The following is an 18924-nucleotide window of genomic DNA, read 5'->3' on the forward strand; positions in this document are numbered from 1 at the left end:
TCTCGAAACTCAAAATTTCACATTCAAAATTACCTTCAACACTTTCAAAGTTTCATTCGAACTACTGCGACTTTTATAGACTATCAGGAACACCATAAGACCAAAGAATCCACCCAGGGTTGCTGCTATGCGTACACCAGTCATGACATCATATGTGGCAAAGAATTGGGCGCGTATAAGTTCACGGGGGCTGAGTGTGGGAGTTGGTGCGGCTGTTTGATTGTATTTATCCGGAGGCATTGGTGAGGCAGTATATGGTGCATGTTTATTGGGTCTGGAATAAGTAGGGTTATTATAATTGTATTTTCAGTTTTCCTAGAAAATTTCCACTTTTCACTTACCCAGTCGTTGTTGTATAAGCATAAACATTACTGTGTGCGCTTGTTGTAAACTGTGGACCATCATTGCGCAGAGGATCCACCGTTGCACTGTCCGCTTCACCACCATTGCTTCCATAACCATCCCGGCCATTGTCCAAAGAAGTGTCAATGAAACGAGATGAAGATAACCCCGATGTGGGAATGGAACGTATCGTTTTTCGACCATTTACAATATTGTTATTGGCATTTAGGCGAGTAACCGCGGCTGAAGCAGTCTGTTCGGATGGCGGCGATAAATTCGAAATGGACGCAGAGTATGAGGCCGCAGTGGACGATAATGGTGAGGCCGAAGGACCAACAACAGTGCTAGGAGTTGATGATGAGGACGAAGTTGACGATGCAGACGACGACGACGAGGCCACAGCACGTCGTGAAATTTTGGCCATTTCTACAGGAACATTTTCTGGAAGCGAAGAAAAAGAGAAAACATTGTTAATAAGTTTAATAGAAGTATATATAGACAAATATTGTCTATATAGGTCCACGATATCGTATATCTCCCATATAACTATACTTCATTTGATGATTTTAGCTACATTTTTCAATGGAACTTTCTAAAAATCCATACTAGAAGTTATTTGTAAGCACTTTACAATTTGGAATTGGGAAGGTCTATATTGGTCCACGATATCGTATATCCCACATACAACGGTACCGCCATATATTTGGTATTTTGATGATTTTAGCCACATTTTTCAATCGATTTATCTGAACTACTACACAAGGAATTATTTACTTTACCCCCTGGAAGAGATTTGTCTATATAGGTCCACGATATCGTATAGCCCCCATATAAAGGTACCTCTCGATATTCGGTATTTTGATGATTTTAGCGACAGGAATTATTTCAAATTTTGTATTTGAAGTTCGTAATGGAAACTTCAGTCTGCGACAGAAAATTGTCTATGCAGGTCCAAGTCTTCGTATAGGCCCCATATATCACTACCTCCCTATATTCGGTATTTTTAAGATTCACCGGATTTTTCCCTGTTTCGTATTTCTATATTCTAATGCCTTATGACAAAATTGTCTATGCAGGTCCACGTCTTCGTATGCATCCCATATAACGGCTATATTCGGTATTTTTAAGATTTTAACAGAATTTTTAATTTTCAAATTAGTTCCAAATGGTGGAGTATATTCAGAGTTCCGAACGGCCGAACTTAAACTGTTGTAAATAATATTTTTTACCGACCATCGCTTCAAAATGCTTTATATTAATCAACTGGCACACAGAGACAAAATATATAAATATGAATATTTTGCACACAAGTGTATTTTGCCAATAGGCAGGTTGGTTCCGTAAAAGGGTCATGTCGGTCCACGTTTTTGTATAGCCACCATATAATGATATTTCGCAATATTCGGTATTTTTATAGTATAGCGAACTGAGCTCATTTAAATCGTTTTTTTCGACGAAAATTTTTAAAAGTTTTTCAAGTTTCCTCCAAATGGAGAAGGCTATTAAATGTTCGACCCGGCCGAATTTAGGTCCTTTTTTAATTGTTTTTATACCCTACACCACAAGGTGGTCAGGGTATTATGTCTTTGTGCATTTGTTTGTTTCTGTTTTGATGATCTGCATAGAATCACATTCTGAGTCTGAGTCCGTCCGTTCGTCTGTCCGTCCGTCCGTCTGTCCGTCTGTCCATGTATTTTTGTAAACAAAGTACAGGTCGCATTTATTGCCCGATCCAGATGAAATTTTGCAAAGATCTTTTGTTTGGCCCAAGGACGAACCCTATTGAAATTGGAGATAATCGGTCGAAATTTAGATATAGCTCCCATATATATCTTAGTCCGATTTGCCTTTTATTGTGCACCAAACGTGTAATATCAGCCCGAATTGTATGGAATTTTGCATATACACCCAAATTAGGCCTGAAAATATGTATGCCAAATTTGATCGAAATCGATTCATATATAGCTATAGCTCTCATATATATTGTTCTTCCGATTTGTTATTTTTGTCCACCACCGCCGTAATATGCACTATGCAACAACAATATTTGGGGAAATATATCAAATACAGCTCAGAAATACATTTGCTAAATTTTATCGAGATCGGTTCAGATTTGGATATAGCTCCCATATATAACTTCGATTTACCTTTTATTGTGCACCAAACGTCTAATATTAGTCCAAATGGGATGGAATTTGGCACTTAGGACCGAATTTAGTCTAGAAGATAGTAAGTCAAATTTGGTTCAGATCGGTTCAGATATAGCTATAGCTTCCATATATATTATTCATCCGATTTGTTATATTTGTTACCCACAACCGTAATATGCACTCCGTAACAACGATATTCAGGGAAATATATCAAATACAGCTCAGAAATATCTTTGCCAAATTTTATCGAGATCGGTTCAGATTTGGATATAGCTCCCATATATAACTTTGTCCGATTTACCTTTTATTGTGCACCAAACGTCTATTATTTGTCCAAATGGGATGAAATTTGGCACCTACGACCGAATTGAGGATCTCCATAGAATCACTTTCTGAGTTGATCTATGCATGTCAGTCCGTCTCTCCGTCTCTCCGTCCGTCCGTCTGTCCATGTATTCTTGTGAACAAAATGCAGGTCACATTTATTATCCGACTGAGATGAAATTTTGCACAAATCATTTGCTTGGCCCAAGGACGAACCCTATTGAAATTGGAGATATTCGGTAAAAATTTAGATATAGCTCCCATATATATCTTCGTCCGATTTGCCTTTTATTGGGCACCAAACGTGTAATATCAGCCCGAATTGTATGGAATTTTGCACATACAACCAAATCATCCCTGAAAATAAGTATGCCAAATTTGATCAAAATCGGTTCAGATATGGCTATAGCTCCCATATATATTGTTCATCCGATTTCTAGTATTTGTTACCCACAGCCGTAATATGCATTCCGTAACAACGATATTTCAGGAAATATATCATATACAGGTCAAAAATATATTTGCAAAATGTTTTCGAGATCGGTTCAGATTTGGATATAGCTCCCATATATATCTTTATCTGATTTTAAATTAATTTTGCACCAAATGGGCAATACAAGTCCGAATTTAAAAGATACAAATGCTTCGGCATATTTGGTCCTTTGAACTTTAAATTATAATTATAATCATAGCGTGTATGATTGAATTCTCCCATAAAAACTTTTAATTATTATGTGGAGCTCTACTAGATTAGCAAAGTGGTGTAGGGTATTATAAAGTCGGTCCTGTCCGACTTTAGGACTTTCTTTACTGGTTTTATTTTGTTTTTGAATAATTATCTTTTAAATTGAATACATTGATTTGAATATCATACGATAAAACAGCTGACCAAAACAAATACAGTAGATGATATATTTTTCCACATATTTTGAATTCAATTTAAGTTAAACCATGTTTCAAGTTCCTTTTATTCTGTCATTGAAGTATTATTTATTCTCTAATCACATTTCCATTTTTTTCCACATCTGGTAAATGAAATTTATGACCTCGAAATGAATCGGTGTTAAATGAAATATTTGGAATCTCTGGTTAAATTAACCATTTATTATCTGTTATGTGAGTAGGAGAAGGAGTTACGTTAGCCAGAAACATCACAAATTATGTGGTCTCTTATCTAGGAAAGAAGATTAAATTTTATTTGTTATTGTGCTGCTACTTATACAATGTTCCGACATGTTATGAAGTGGATTTGATACAAAGTTATCAGCTTGGCAAATATGAAAATTAAGAACTAGGATTAACGGCTTATTCTTACAATTTGTGTCGAATCTTTACAGTGAGAAACTGCAAAGAATTAACTAATTTTAATTTAGGAATATTCCAATAATTCAAGAATTTTAACTTGTTCGGTTTTCAATGAAAGCTTTAGTTTATTGATTTAATATTATTTCCACAACTATTTCCCCAATTATAAATCATAGTAATAAATAAATAAATAGATACATAGATAGAATAAATAGATACATAACGGTCAGAGCCTTTTTTCGACTTTTAAATTTCGCCACCACATGCTGTTGGAAATTGTGTATACTGTAACAACTCATGTATGTTTATATGTATAACGCCATTGTTGTTGATGTTGTTACAAATCATTCATCATTCGAAACAGAAACCAAAAATCAATACCCCAAGCATAACAACAATTTCAAGCTACTAAGGAATATGTGCACATTGGGATTGTTTATAGACTTGAGCAAGACTAGAAAGGGTGTTAGAATGTTCGCTGAAATTGGTGTGAATATACGATATATGTAATTTTTTACCTTTGTAACAGTCGGAATTTTTAAATCTTAAATTTTTCATAAATTGAAAGATTGGAATTTGTTTAATATGCAACGAAAGGAAAAGTCAAAAGTCGGGCGGGACCAACTATATGATACCCCACACCACCATGCATATTTAGTAGAGCTCCCGTAACAAAAGAATTTATTTGAAGTAGATCATACCACCTATCAACATTTGGCTTTAGAGCAGTTATAGTGTGGTTTCAGATGGAACTAATGTATGGGAGGCATATCCAATTCTGAATCGATTTTCACAAAAATTGACGGATACATTTTAATCTTTTATACCAAATAATATTGCTATAGATGGCATTTTACCACTTCGAGAAGGATTATATTAAAAATATATATATGAGCCGAGTTCTACAAAATGGAAACGTACATCCCGAAATTCACTCCATTTGGGCTGATATTAGCCATTATTTGCACAATAAACCTGAAATCGGATTAAGGATATATATGGAAGCTGTATCCAAATCTTAGCCGATCTCGAAATTGGCAAACGTATTTCCGAGCTCTAAGAGATATATGGTACCAAATATCATTGTTGTGGAGTGCATATTACGAATGTGAGGGACTTAAACGCCCAATCGCCAAATATCTGAACCGTTTTTCTCCGATTTCGATGAACTTGCTTCTAGACTGAATTCGGTCGGATATGCCAAAATTCAGGTCATTTGGGCTGATATTGACCTTTTGGTAAACAATTGACCGGAAATGGGTTGAAGATATATATGGGAGCTATATACAAATCTGAATCGACCTGGACAAAATTTATTACACGTATTTTAAGAATGAGAATTTTCCAAAAAAAAGTTATTCGTAATGGAATTCAAGCGTGATAGTGTGATCTCTTTATATTGGAGAACCACAAGTGGCTATCTATAGCGCATCCCAGCATTTAAACGTGAATAAATCTTTGGTGTCTCGTATACGATGGTATACCATCGCTCGTTACCGTGATACTGGTAACGATATGGTTCGAAAAGTAAAGAAGACTAAATCGAAACCCGCGTCGCAGTGGCCGAAGAATGGCACGTGAGCTGAACATATCGCAATATTCCATTCGGCAAATATTGAAAAATGAGCTCGGGGTAGAGCCATTCAAATTCCAAAATGTGCAAGAAATTACACCGCAACGCTTGGTTTTCTCCGATGAGAAAACATTCGTTGACCAGCAGTTTGTAAACAACAACAAAATGATCGTGTTTACTTGCCAAAGAGGTCAGCTGAAAATGTGCACCTTTGGTTGGCCGGCCACCAGAACTTAAGCGCTGGCCATGGTGATGGTGTGGGCCGCCATAACAGCCAATAGTCGCTCTCCGCTCGTATTAATCGACTGTGGCACAGAATAAATGGCGAATATTATCGCAAAAATATTCTGGAGGGTATATTAAAGCCTTGGGCAAGCAAACATTTTGGGCGCAGACCTTGGACAATCCAACAGGACTCAGCACCATTGCATTCAGCACGCGCCGCACAAAATGGGCTACAAAAAGAGGTTCCTCGCTTCATTTCCAGCACACAATCTGCGGATACCAATCCGTTGGACTATTGTGTCTGGAGTATTTTGGAAAGCAAGGTTGGCACTAAAAATACAGCAGAGCAACATTCGGGCAGTGTGTGATGGTTTCATTGGCCGTTTGAAGACCATAATTCGTGCCGAAGGTGACCAATTCGAACAAATCCAAACTTATTCTAAAATTTGATGCTATTTCCGACATTTCATCAATAAAATCTGAAAAAAATGTAAAAATTATGACTTTTGACTTTGTTGCAGTTTTTTTATCTCACCCTGAATATCCCAATATATTATCTTTGATTTCCATTAATAAATAAATAATATAATATTATAATATTATAAATATATAATATATAAATAAATAAAAAAATAAATTCCACCCCATTGTGCAACATTTGACTTATAAATAAAGAGGATTGAAGCCACCACCCTTCACTCTTTTGCAACAACAAGAGCAGCCACACCAATAACAACAACAAAGGATATAAAGACACATTCATATTTTCATATTTGATTTCACTTTACCCAAAATTTTCAGGACATTTTGCCGTTGCCGTTCTGTTTATTTTTGTATAGTTGGCTTCTGTTGTCGACACCCACCGCAGAAAAATGCTGCTGCTGGTATGTCCATAGAATTATTGTCAGACATTGATGCGATTATGATGGGGGCATATGTATGTATATGTGCACACACAATTGTATGTATGTAGTGTTAGTCCTCTGAATAAAATCCTTATTTATGCAGCATTCATATTTCGACACTAACACTTTTGTATTTTCAAACACATAACGTATTCATGTACATATGTTGGTGGCACATTTATTGTGCAGGGATTTTGTTGTTTTGGCCAACTCCATCGACAACCACAGCCAATATTTTTTCTGTCGAAATATTAAGGTTTGTTTATTTGTTGATACATCTGTTCGTTTCGATAGAAAATCGCAACCATGTCGTATGGCTAGGGCCAATAAAATACACTGTCGGGTATTTGTCAAGAAAAGTATTAACCCTGATAATTGACTAATCACGACCATCTAAGTATCCGATAAGACCAGCCGATTTCATCTGAATTTTCAAAATGAAAGCCAATTCTGATATTAATTTATGAAAACGTAAAAAACACTTTGGCTTTATGAGGGCTTTTGATTTCAATTGTATTTTTTCATTGTGATTTACACGACCTGTTCAATGGGCCCTTGGATCATTGGGAGTAGGTAAGGTTGTTCCGCAATATACTGATGAACTTTTAAGTAAATATGCCGATGACGATAAAATTATTTAAATAATTAGCCTAATGCACCATATTCGGAACTATATTTAGCTCCCTGACTCTAATACTGACACCTGACACCAAATATAAATTTTAAATTACGAAGTAATACCCTTTACGATCACCAAGTAGACCATTTGAAACCAGTATGATACCCTACACCACTATGCATATTAAGTAGAGCTCCATTTGGCTTTACAGAAGTTATTATTTTGTTTCAGAGGGAAAATGTAAGACATATCCAATTCGGAATTGGATTGACGGACACATTTTTATCTTTTATACCAAATAACATTGCTATAGAGTGCATGATATCACTTGGAGAAGGATTATATTAAAAAATATATATCGGAGCCGAGATCAACAAAATGTAAACGTTCGTCCCGAAATTCACTCAATTTGGGCTGATATTAACCATATTAGATATATTTGGGAATTATATCCAAATCTTAGCCGTTCCCGATTAAATTTGGCAGAGGTATTTCCGAGCTCTATATAAGATATCTGGTACTTTTTGACAGATATTGGCCATTTGGTACACAATTAAGCCGAAATCGGTTGAAGATATATATGGGACCTATATCCACATCTGAACCGATCGTTATGAAATTTGGCAGAGGTATTTCTGGGCTGTATCTTATACTAAACACTATTGTTGTGGGGTGCATATTACGAATGTGGGGGACTTAAACACCAAAACGGATGAAACATATATATGGGAGCTATAGCCATATCTGAACCGATTGTCTCCGAGTTTGATGCACTTTCTTCTTATTTCAGAGCTGTAAATGATATCTGGTACCAAATATCATTGTTACGCTTATGCTGACATTAGCCATTTGGTGCACAATAAACCTGATATCGTATAGAGATGTATATGGGAGCTATATCCTAATCTTCTGGAGTGCGGATGAAACATATATATGGGGGCTATAGCTATATTTGAACCGATTTTCACAAAATTTTATGTACTTGCTTCTAGACTGAATTTGGTCGGATATACCAGAATTCATGTAATTTGGACTAATACTGGAAATTTGGCTCACACTTAACCCGGAATCGGTTAAAAATGTATATGGGAGCTATATCTAAATTTGAACAATTCTCACCAATAGGGTGCGTCCTTGGGCCAAACAAATATTGTTTGGAACATTTCATCTCAAACGGATAATAAATGCGACCTGCATTTTGTTCACGAAAATAGATGGACAGACGGAGTGACATGCATAAATCGACTCAGAAAGTGATTCAATGAAGATCCTCAAAAGTAACTATGGGTCTTTCTCGCTTCCTTCTATGTGGTGTAGGGTATAAAAACCCCCTTTGGTACATCTATCCTGCAGTTCTTCAATGACTCCTGTTTGGAATTTAAGGATTTTGTTTGAGAGCTTTAATTCCGAAACAAACACATGACTTTTGCTTATTCCCAATGTATGCCAAAAAAAGAGTCTATCCTTACCCGAGGCTTTTCTACTCCTCCCTATCCACCTCCGTTATTACTGTACCTATTCAAATGTCGACGAGTGTACTAATTCAATGTGATTGCGGTAAGCAATCAATCAAATTGTGTATAATAAATGCAATATCCGTTCAAATACCACCCTGTCGGCTATAAATAACGTTTTGATTTTATGTTTTACTTTTTTCAGTTTCTTTCTTGTCTCCTTCTTTTGCATTTGATGGGTATTTATGAACAAAACATAATAACATATTTAATAAGAGATAACAAGAATGAAGCAGACAGCTAGTAACTATGAGATGGATGGATGGATTTTAAAAAGTCATAACAAATAGGGTTTGTTTCTTGTGTGTGTGTGTGTGTGTGTGTGTGCATGTATTTATATTTTTATGCCAATTTCTTATCTATAGATCATATGTTGTAAAATAATTTGTATTGGAGGGTTAAACGTTAGTGGCATATCAAAATATTATAAAAATATTAATTTTCGAAATATATGATGCGAGAAATTGTGAAACTGTCATTTCCAGGAATTAAGTGTGGCAAATATTTTGGCTGGACGAAAGGGTTATTTCTTTGGAAACTTCTTCTTTTCTACTGTCTCAATTTTTAATAATTTTTGTTGTTTTTTTTTTTTAATAATTTTTAAGTTAACGGCCAGGGATAGGTTACCTGTCGGAAGAATTTATGTAAGACCACACAACATTGAGGAAAGTATTTTGACTTCGGCTTGTTGTACTTTTTCGTATGTTTGATATTGGTTTGTATCGAGTCATAATAGTGGCGCCCAATTTGTAGCATTCAAAGAATTTAGTTGCAATTATTAGGTCGTAAGATTTACAATCCTCCTATAAAAGGTTACAAACATAAGCCGGAATTTTTCCGTATATGTCGCATATTACCCATCATGGTAATGTAAAAAACAAACTAGTAAAAAACATGACGTTCGGCGGTGCCGGGATTTAAACGTGTTAATATTTAAACTACACATACAAGTAAGACCTATTAGATAATGAAGTTAACCTTTAAAAAAACCCATAAAGAGGGGTGTCGCCGTTTTATGGGGACCATACTAAAACGGGACAATTTATACCACAATGATTGTTAACTATTGCGAATATTATATATTCAATTTGAGACAATTTCGTGGGTAATTGTGACTTGGATTATCAACATAGAAAATATCGGTGGGTACCGTTATATGTGCGTTATAGGAAAACACGTATCTAAATATTTATTGTTCTGCCACCGGAGTTAGAACTCATTACGGGCTACAAATAACATTTTTTAGACAAGCCTGTGGAAAAATGATGCGGAAATAGCATCAAATTTAAAAATAAGTTTAGATTTTTTCGAATTGGTTACTTTGGCACGAATTATGGCCTTCAAATGGCCAATGAAATCGTCACACGCTGCCCGAATGTTGCTCTGCTTTATTTTGTCCCATTTCCGGCGAAGCGCTTGCTTGAGGTGATCGACACTTTGGTATTTTTTAGTGCCATCCTTGCTTTCCAAAATACTCCAGACACAATAGTCCATCGGAATGGTATCCGGAGATTTTGGTGGCCATTGTGCGTTGGAAATGAAGCGAGGAACCTCATTTCGTAACCATTCTTGGGTGGCGCGTGCTGAATCCGATGATGCTGAGTCCTGTTGGAATGTCCAAGGTCTGAGGCCAAAATGTTTGCATGCCCAGGGCTTTAATACACCCTCCAGAATATTTTCGCGATAATATTCGGATTTTATTCTGATGCCACGGTAAATTAATACGAGAGAAGAGCGACCATCGGCTGTTATGGGGGCCCACGCCATCACCATGGCCGGCGCTTGAGTTCTGGTGGCCAACCGAAGGTGCACATTTTCAGCTCCCAGCACTTCCTTGGCAAGTAAACACGATCATTTTGTTTGTTTTCAAACTGCTGGACAACGAATGTTTTCTCATTGGAGAAAACCAAATTCGGCAGTTCACCACTTTCGGCCAAGCGAAGCAACTCTTTAGTTCTCTACTGAGTCTATTTCCTTTCTGTTGCGGTGTAAGTTCGTGCACTTTTTGGAATTTCAATGGCTTAAGCTCGAGCTCATTTTTCAATATTTGTCGAATGAAATATTGCGATATGTTCAGCTCACGAGTCATTTTTCGGCCACTGCGACGCGGGTTCCGATCAAGTCGCTTCTTTACTTTTCGAACCATTTCTGCTGATCTTGCTGTTTTCTTCCATCCACGAATAACTTTTTTTCTGGAAAATTCTCACCAAAGTGCTTGTAAACAATATAATGAGCTGCTACTGGAATAATTTTAACAGCGGTCGGACGAGTGGCTTAGAAATGACAACAGTCTAAAGTTGGTTGCAGTTTTATATATAATTTGATACGGTGAAAACGTGCCAATTCGAAATGACGGTTTTAGACCGTAGGTCTCTTTGGTCTAAATCCGTTTCAGGACATTTGGAGTCGATCTAGCGATGTCCGTCCGTCCGTCTGTCTGGCTGGCTGGTGGGAACGATAACTCTCGAAGGGAGTATCTGATTTGTTCCAAACATACATCGTAATATTTTTGTCAGACTTAGATCGAGTTCGGAGATGGGCAATATCGGTCCACTCCTTGTGGTACCTCTCCCACAAAAGGTCGAAATTTTCAAAAAATATATTTTCTGCACAGAAACGAGAAACGATAATGCGATTTTGCTCCAACTTTGCAAATCCTAGTATTTGCGTCAATACTAAGTCAGGTACGAAAATGGACTATATTGGTCCACTCCATCAAGTGCCTCCCCCACAAGGGGTTAAAATTTTGAATAACCAAAACGATCATAAAATCCGAAATAAGCATTCAGTTCTCTTCAAATTACACACATCACAATATTTTTATTAGGCCAAGGTCTGGTTTGAAGATGGGATATATCGGTCTACTCCTTCTGGTACCTCCCCCATAAAGGGTACAAATTTTGAGTATACACAATGCTTTCAATGCATTCAGATCAGGCACATCTCAAGATTTCCATCAACACAAGATATGTTACAAATATGGTAGATATCAGATCATTCCTTTTGGTACCTCCTCCACATAGGTTTCAAGATCTTGAAAACAAAACGGTCAAAGAAAGCGAAAAAGCGTCCAAACCCATCCTCTATCTCCTCAAATGTCCTACATACAAACATTTTTGCTAACACAAGATCTGGTACCTCATCCACAAAGGGTCGCAATTTCCAATACTTATATCTGTCATAACTTGCAAAACAAGTCGGCGATTCTTTACAACTTGCTACATCTTCACCAAAAATCTGATATGAATATGTGATTTATCGGAATTTATGATTTCGCATAAAATTAGATATAAATGTTCGATTTCCTTCAAATTATGCACATACAAATTTTGTTTGTCTGTATTAGATGAAGTATGAAAATGGAATACTTCGGACCTCTATATCTCTTATCTCACTCATATTTCCACATTTTCCAAAAATTTGCACAAAGCTCATAGGAAGTGTTCGATATAGTCCAAATCTGTCAAGTTTTAATATTTATATCAGTCTTAGGTCAGATATTAATTGATCAATATTGGCCAACTGCTTCGAAACCTCCCCCATACAGAGTCAACTGTTTGAATAATCATAAGTTATGGCTGGGGATATACAACTGTCGGCAGAACTGACTGATGCTATTTTACCTGTTTATAATTGGTTAAATAACAACAGGTTTTTAGTATAAATTAAACATTTTTCTACAATATACTTCCTGTCATATTTTAACGGCCTCTTACAAATTCTGATTTTTTAGGTTATTCAAATTTAAATGCGAACCTTTAGTCTGTTAACTGCATAATTTTTTTAAAAATAAACCAACACCTCGTTAATTTCAACAAAATATTATTATTTCGGTTATTGTATTATGACCCCGACGTGATTTGAACACGCAACCTTCTGATCTGGAGTCAGACGCGCTACCGTTGCGCCACGGAGTCTACCGTGTCAGCACGTTTCTCATTACTGTATTTCAAACACATTCCGCCAAACACAAGATCTCCCCTCACACGCTTTCAATTTCAATCGTATGTTTGTTTGTGACTCACATAAAATTACTTTTAAACAAATTCTATTTATAAATGTTTTTTTTTCAGTTGATAATTTAGTGGCCGTACAAGTGTTGTGTGCTTTCGTGGCCTCACACTCGTACGATTGACTGATGGATGGATGATAATCACATTAACTATGTCGGTTTGAAACAGTGTTGCCATTTTTGGTAGATTTATTTTATTTCCTTACATTTAAAATTTTGTGTTTTGTAAAAAAGACTAACTTTTGTTTGGTAATTTTAATTTGCGTAATTTTTCGCTAGTAAATGTAGTATCTTCAAGATCACAAAAATTTTTATTTTCCTTGACCATACACGGCATGGAGGGTGTTTTAAGATTGCCAATCAGCCGAAAATTCTAAGAAAATTAACACATATCCCTTTCCCATGGCATTCATGCAGACATTTACAGGGATCGACGCAGACGTCTAAAATGTGCTCATTATAATGTTATGGCCGGATTTTTACACCTTTCTGATAGATAAAAAAATGATGTTGTCGAACAAATAAATCGTTTTTCGTTATTTCAATTTGCATTTAAATAAGAAAAGTCAAAAGTCGGGTGGGACCGACTATGTGATACCCTACACCACAATGCATATTTAGTAGATTTCCCGTAACAAAATAATTTATATGAAGTAGATCATACCACCTATCAACATTTGGCTTTAGATCAGTTATTGTTTGGTTTCAAAGGGAACTAATATATGGGAGGCATGTTCAATTCCGAATCGATTTTCACTAAATTTGACGGAGACATTTTAATCTTTTATACCAATCAATTAACATTGCTATAGAGTGCATGATATCACTTCGAGACGGATTATATTAACCAAATATATATCGGAGCCGAGTTCCATAAAATGGAAACGTACGTCCCGAAATTACGAATGTGAGGGACTTAAACACCAAATCGGATGAAACCTATATATGGGAGATATAGCTATATCTTAACCGATTTTCAACAAATTTGTACAAATGTACTTGCTTCTAGACTGAATTCGGTCGGATATGCCAAAATTCAGGTCATTTGAACTGATGTTGGCTATTTGATCCACAATAACCCGAAATAGTTAGAAGATATATATGGGAGCTATATCTAAATATGATCCGATTATTTTACAATTTTAATACGGTTCGTCCCTGGGCCAAACGAATATTGTTTGAAAAATTCTCAATCGGTTAATAAATGCGATCTACATTTTGTTCACAAGAATACATGGACAGACAGACGGACTGACATGCATAAATCGACTCAGACGGGGTTTTTCTATGAAGATCCTCAGAAATAACTATTGGTCTACGAGTATCTCACTTCCTTCTCAATGTTACAAACAAATGCACAAAGACATAATACCCTCACCTCTATGTGGTGTAGAGCATAACAAGTTAAACAGAATCAATCGGTTTTACAGATGTACACTCTCCGCCAATGTTCGATTATTTAAATATATTTTGACTCTGTTAGGATTATTCAAATTGTTGACCCTCTATGGAGTATGTTACCAAAGAATGCACCGATATTGTCCATTTCGTATATGACCTTAATAAATATGATATAAATATTTCGAAGTGTCAGCTTTGGACTACATCAACTACTTCCTTCACTTTACATGATATATGTGATAATTTTTAGAAAATGTTAAAATATGCGTGAGGTACCAGATATAGTCGACCGAATTATTCGATTTTCATACTTTATCTAATAAAGATACACAATATTGTTATTACAAGAAAATCGAACATTTATATCCAATTTTATGCGAAATCATAAATTCCATATTCATCTCAGTTTTCTGGTTGAGAGAAATATTTAGATACAGCAAGTTGTAAAGAGTCGCCGACTTCTTTCGCAAGTTATGATAGATATAAGTATTGAAAATTATGGCCCTTGTGGGAAAAATTTTTGTATGTGTGAAATTTGAAGAGAGTTAAATGCTTATTTCGCTTTCTTTGAGCATTTGTTTTTCAAAATTTTCAACCCCTTATGGGGGAGGTACCAGAAGAAATGGTCCGATCTCTACGGTCTTTATAACAGGCTTTGTGTTGATAGAAATATTGAGATGTACCAAGTCTGAATGGAATCGGATGTTAATTTCGCGATTTATGAACTTCATGGCTATTCAAAATTTTGACCCTTCGCTTGAGTTAATAAAAATATTGTGATGTGTATAATTTGAAGACAATCGGACTCATTTTATAAGAGTTATAGTTATTCAAAATTTAGACCTTTTGTGGGGGAGGTTACAGAAAAAGTGGATCGGTATTATCCATTGTGGGACCTGGCCTAGCACTATATATATACAGCTGCGGTCAAAAAAAAAGCAGCGCAATGCATTGAAATATTCCTACTTAAGAAACCCAATTTTTTCTTTGAAATGGCGTAATGTTCGTTGCAATATTTAATGGTATTACATTATCATTTATTATTTATATTGTAATAAAACCGAAAAGTTTTGTTTTTTCAAAATATTGTGTTAAATAGAACTCATTTTCGAAATGAAGTCGGTCAAAAAAATAGCAGTTGTAATAAAAACTTAACATAAATTCATTTAATTTCCTTCTATTAAACTGTAAACCTTATTATTAATGTAAAGTGCATTATTCCCTAGAAATTAATACTTTGTTGCAAAACCTTTGTTGCGTATCACTGCTTCACAGCGACGTTTCATTGAAGTGACCAAATGTTGGCATCTTTCGCATGGAATTTTTAGCCAGGCTCCTTGAATTACGCTCCATAGTTCATTATTATTTTTGGGTTTGGCTATGGCCACCTCCTTTTTTATATCGCACCACAAATTTTCAATTGGATTTAGATCCGGTGACTGAGCGGGCCATTCCATGAGATCTATCTTGTTGTCCTGAAACCACTGTTTTGCTAAGCGGCTGGTGTGTTTTGGATCATTATCCTGTTGAAATGTCCATTTTAAAGGCATTTCATCTTCCGCATATGGAAGCATAATATTTTGCAATATTTCAACGTATTGAGTGGCATTCATTGTATTTTTGATCCAAAAAATTGGCCCTACTCCGTAGTACGAGAAACATGCCCAAACCATCACATTTGATCCGCCATGTTTGACCGTTTTAGTTGTATATCTAGGATCATATTCTTTATTTTGTGGACGTCTTACATACTGTCGGGAACCAGTACCACCATATAAAACAATTTTTGACTCATCCGACCATAATATGTTTCTCCATTTTTCAATTGGCCATTCAATATGTGATTTTGCAAACTTCAATCGCTTTGTGACGTGTATTTTTTTCAATAGTGGCACCTTTCTCGGACTCCGTGCATACAGATTGTTTTCGCGTAATACTCTGCGAACAGTTTCTACACTAACAGAAGGACAAACACTGTCTCTTATTTCTGTGGCGGGCACTAACGGATTTTTGGTGCTAGCATTTTTTATCATCCGTCTGGTTTTTTCTGACACCACAGACTTTCTACCTCTAGTTTCGATTTTCTTTTCATATATTTTTGCGTTTCTGATCATTTTGGCAGAACAGTTCAACAAATGTTGTATTTCTTTGTAAGTTTTCCCTTCTAATATTAATTTTTTTATCAAACGCCGGGTATCTTCACTGCAGTGCTTTCCTCGTCCCACTTACCAAGAAAAAAAAAACTAATTATATTTAAAAACACAACAATTTGTATATTTCCTTACTTTTTAATTCGATTGATTAAGAAAAATTTGAGATTTTAAAGATATTTTCTGATTTTGATAACCTGCTGCTATTTTTTAGACTGCATTAATAAGTGGACTATTTGAAACTATCCAATAATACAACAACAAGTGCAATAAAAATGTCAAAATTATTACTCGTTTTGTTTTGCACTCACATACTATAACGGTTAATACAGTAGTGGAATTAAAAAAAAGCACAGGTTAGAAAATACAAGCATGAATTATTGATGATAGGGTGCGCTGCTATTTTTTTGACCGCAACTGTATATATATATATATATATATATATATATATATATATATATATATATATATATATATATATTTTTTTTTTTTTTTTTTTAGAACAGTGTTGGCTTTGTTTATTCGGGTTACCATAGTATTTTGTTGTTGCTAAATGGTTAGGCTTAATACCTTTATTGTTGTTTTTATAAAGGGATTAAGCCTAACCATTTTGCAACAACAAAATATATTTTTTTTATTTCGACCTTTTGTGGGGGATATACCCGAAGGAGTGGACCTATATTGCCGAAGGAGTGGACCATCTTCGAACTCTATCTAAGATGGACAATAATATTACTATGTACCAAGTTTTGAGCAAATCGGATACTACCTTCGTGAGTTATTGTGCGCACCAGGCAGACAGACGGACGGACACCATTCTAGATCGACTCTAAATATCCTAAAACCGTTATTTATATGATGCACGTTTTGGCCTTGTCAAATGATATATACCCTTTGTAGACATGTATGAGGGTACGGTTAAATACCGAGAAAAGTCTAAAAGTCAAAAACGTTTCGACAACGTGTCTTTATTTGTACAAGAATTAAAAATGGAAATAATACTTAGTATATACATATATAAAAGTTCCAATCGATTTGTATATCCTTCACTACGCATATTATGGAGGTTATATTAAGTGTCATTCCGTTTGTAACTCGTCAAAATAAGTATTTTAGACGCCGCAAAGTCTATATATTCTTGATCAGCATAAGATTTCACGTCTGTTTGCCAATGTACTTTTTGAAAAAATTGCAGGTCGCATTTATTTATCGATCCTAATTTGTGGTAATCGGTCCAGATTTAGATATAGCTCCCATATATATAGCTTTATTGTGCTCCAAATACGTAATATAAGCCAAAATTTGGCAAACTTTAGCACAATTTGCCTTTAAGTAAGTATGCTAAATTTGATGAAAATCGGTTCATAGCTCCCATTTATATGTTTCATTCGACTTGGTGTTTTAAGTCCACTACATTCGTAATATGCACTTCACAGCAAAGATAGTTGGAACCAGATATCAGATATAGCTCAGAAATACTTCTGACAAATTTTATCGGTTCAGGTTGGATATAGCTCCCATATATATCTTCATTTGATTTCAAGTATATTCTTCGACAAATGTGTTACGTTAGTCGAAATGGAAAGCTTGATTTCGGTTCAGATATAGTTATAGCTATATATTTCATCCGATTTTATATCGAAGTCACCCTAATCCGTATTATACACTTCATAACAAGGATTCGCTGGCAAAATTTTGGATACATCGTAAATGTATTTTTTCCAAGTTTTGTCGAGATCGCTTCAGATTTTGATACATCCCTCTAATTTGATGTAAATAATACATCAAGTTCACGCTCCATTTGACCAAATAAAGTTGTTTCATCCGATTTTATATTTAGGAAGTCATAACATGCAACGATATTTGGTTCGAGAGTTCATATACAACATAAATTTACCTCAGTCAAGTTTAGTGGAAATCGATCAATATATAGCTTTAATAAGTTAGTTTTAACCTACTTCAAATTTAAATCGCTCAAAAATAATATCTAAATTGCCAATATGAACATTTATTTGCTAAAAGTGACTACTAAATATTCATAGAAGTGTTGGGTATCAAAAAGTCGACACCGCCCTTCTTTTGTCTTTCCTTACAGGTCTGGGTAAAGAAATGGTTTCCTAGTGAAAATTGTATAAATTGTATATTCTTGAATGATTTAGAGCGAAACTCTTAATTGTCAATAAGTTAACTAAAATAAACTGAAAATTGTTAGCATATATTTAGGCGGGTAAAACATAGCACATTCGTGAATGCTCGAATTTTAATGTTTACTGCAAAAATGTCAAATTCGTTTAACTTAAAAAATGTGCGCCAAAACGAAATCTTCGTTTTGTAGATTCGTAGTCCATCAATCCGTAACTAACTTTCCCCTGAATAATCAACGTATCTCGGTATGGAGGCAAAG

The 18924-nt window shown here is 35.3% G+C and overlaps 1 protein-coding gene and 1 non-coding gene across 2 annotated transcripts in view; both read right to left on the reverse strand.

The window, feature by feature from the left end:
* Positions 1–18924, reverse strand: part of LOC101898782 (serine-rich adhesin for platelets) — a 364178-nt gene that overhangs the window by 8483 nt on the left and 336771 nt on the right. The window contains exons 3-4 of the mRNA XM_059131527.1: positions 342–783; positions 34–274 (exon numbers count right to left, since the gene is read on the reverse strand). Coding sequence (XP_058987510.1) covers positions 34–274; positions 342–766 — 666 coding nt within the window. The 5' untranslated portion in view covers positions 767–783. The remainder of the gene's footprint in view (positions 1–33; positions 275–341; positions 784–18924) is intronic.
* TRNAW-CCA (transfer RNA tryptophan (anticodon CCA)) lies at positions 12803–12874 on the reverse strand. The gene has a single exon. It is a non-coding gene; the product is annotated as a tRNA-Trp (tRNA).

Source organism: Musca domestica, unplaced genomic scaffold (assembly GCF_030504385.1).
Source record: "Musca domestica strain aabys unplaced genomic scaffold, Musca_domestica.polishedcontigs.V.1.1 11, whole genome shotgun sequence".
In the NCBI taxonomy this organism is placed as follows: domain Eukaryota; kingdom Metazoa; phylum Arthropoda; class Insecta; order Diptera; family Muscidae; genus Musca; species Musca domestica.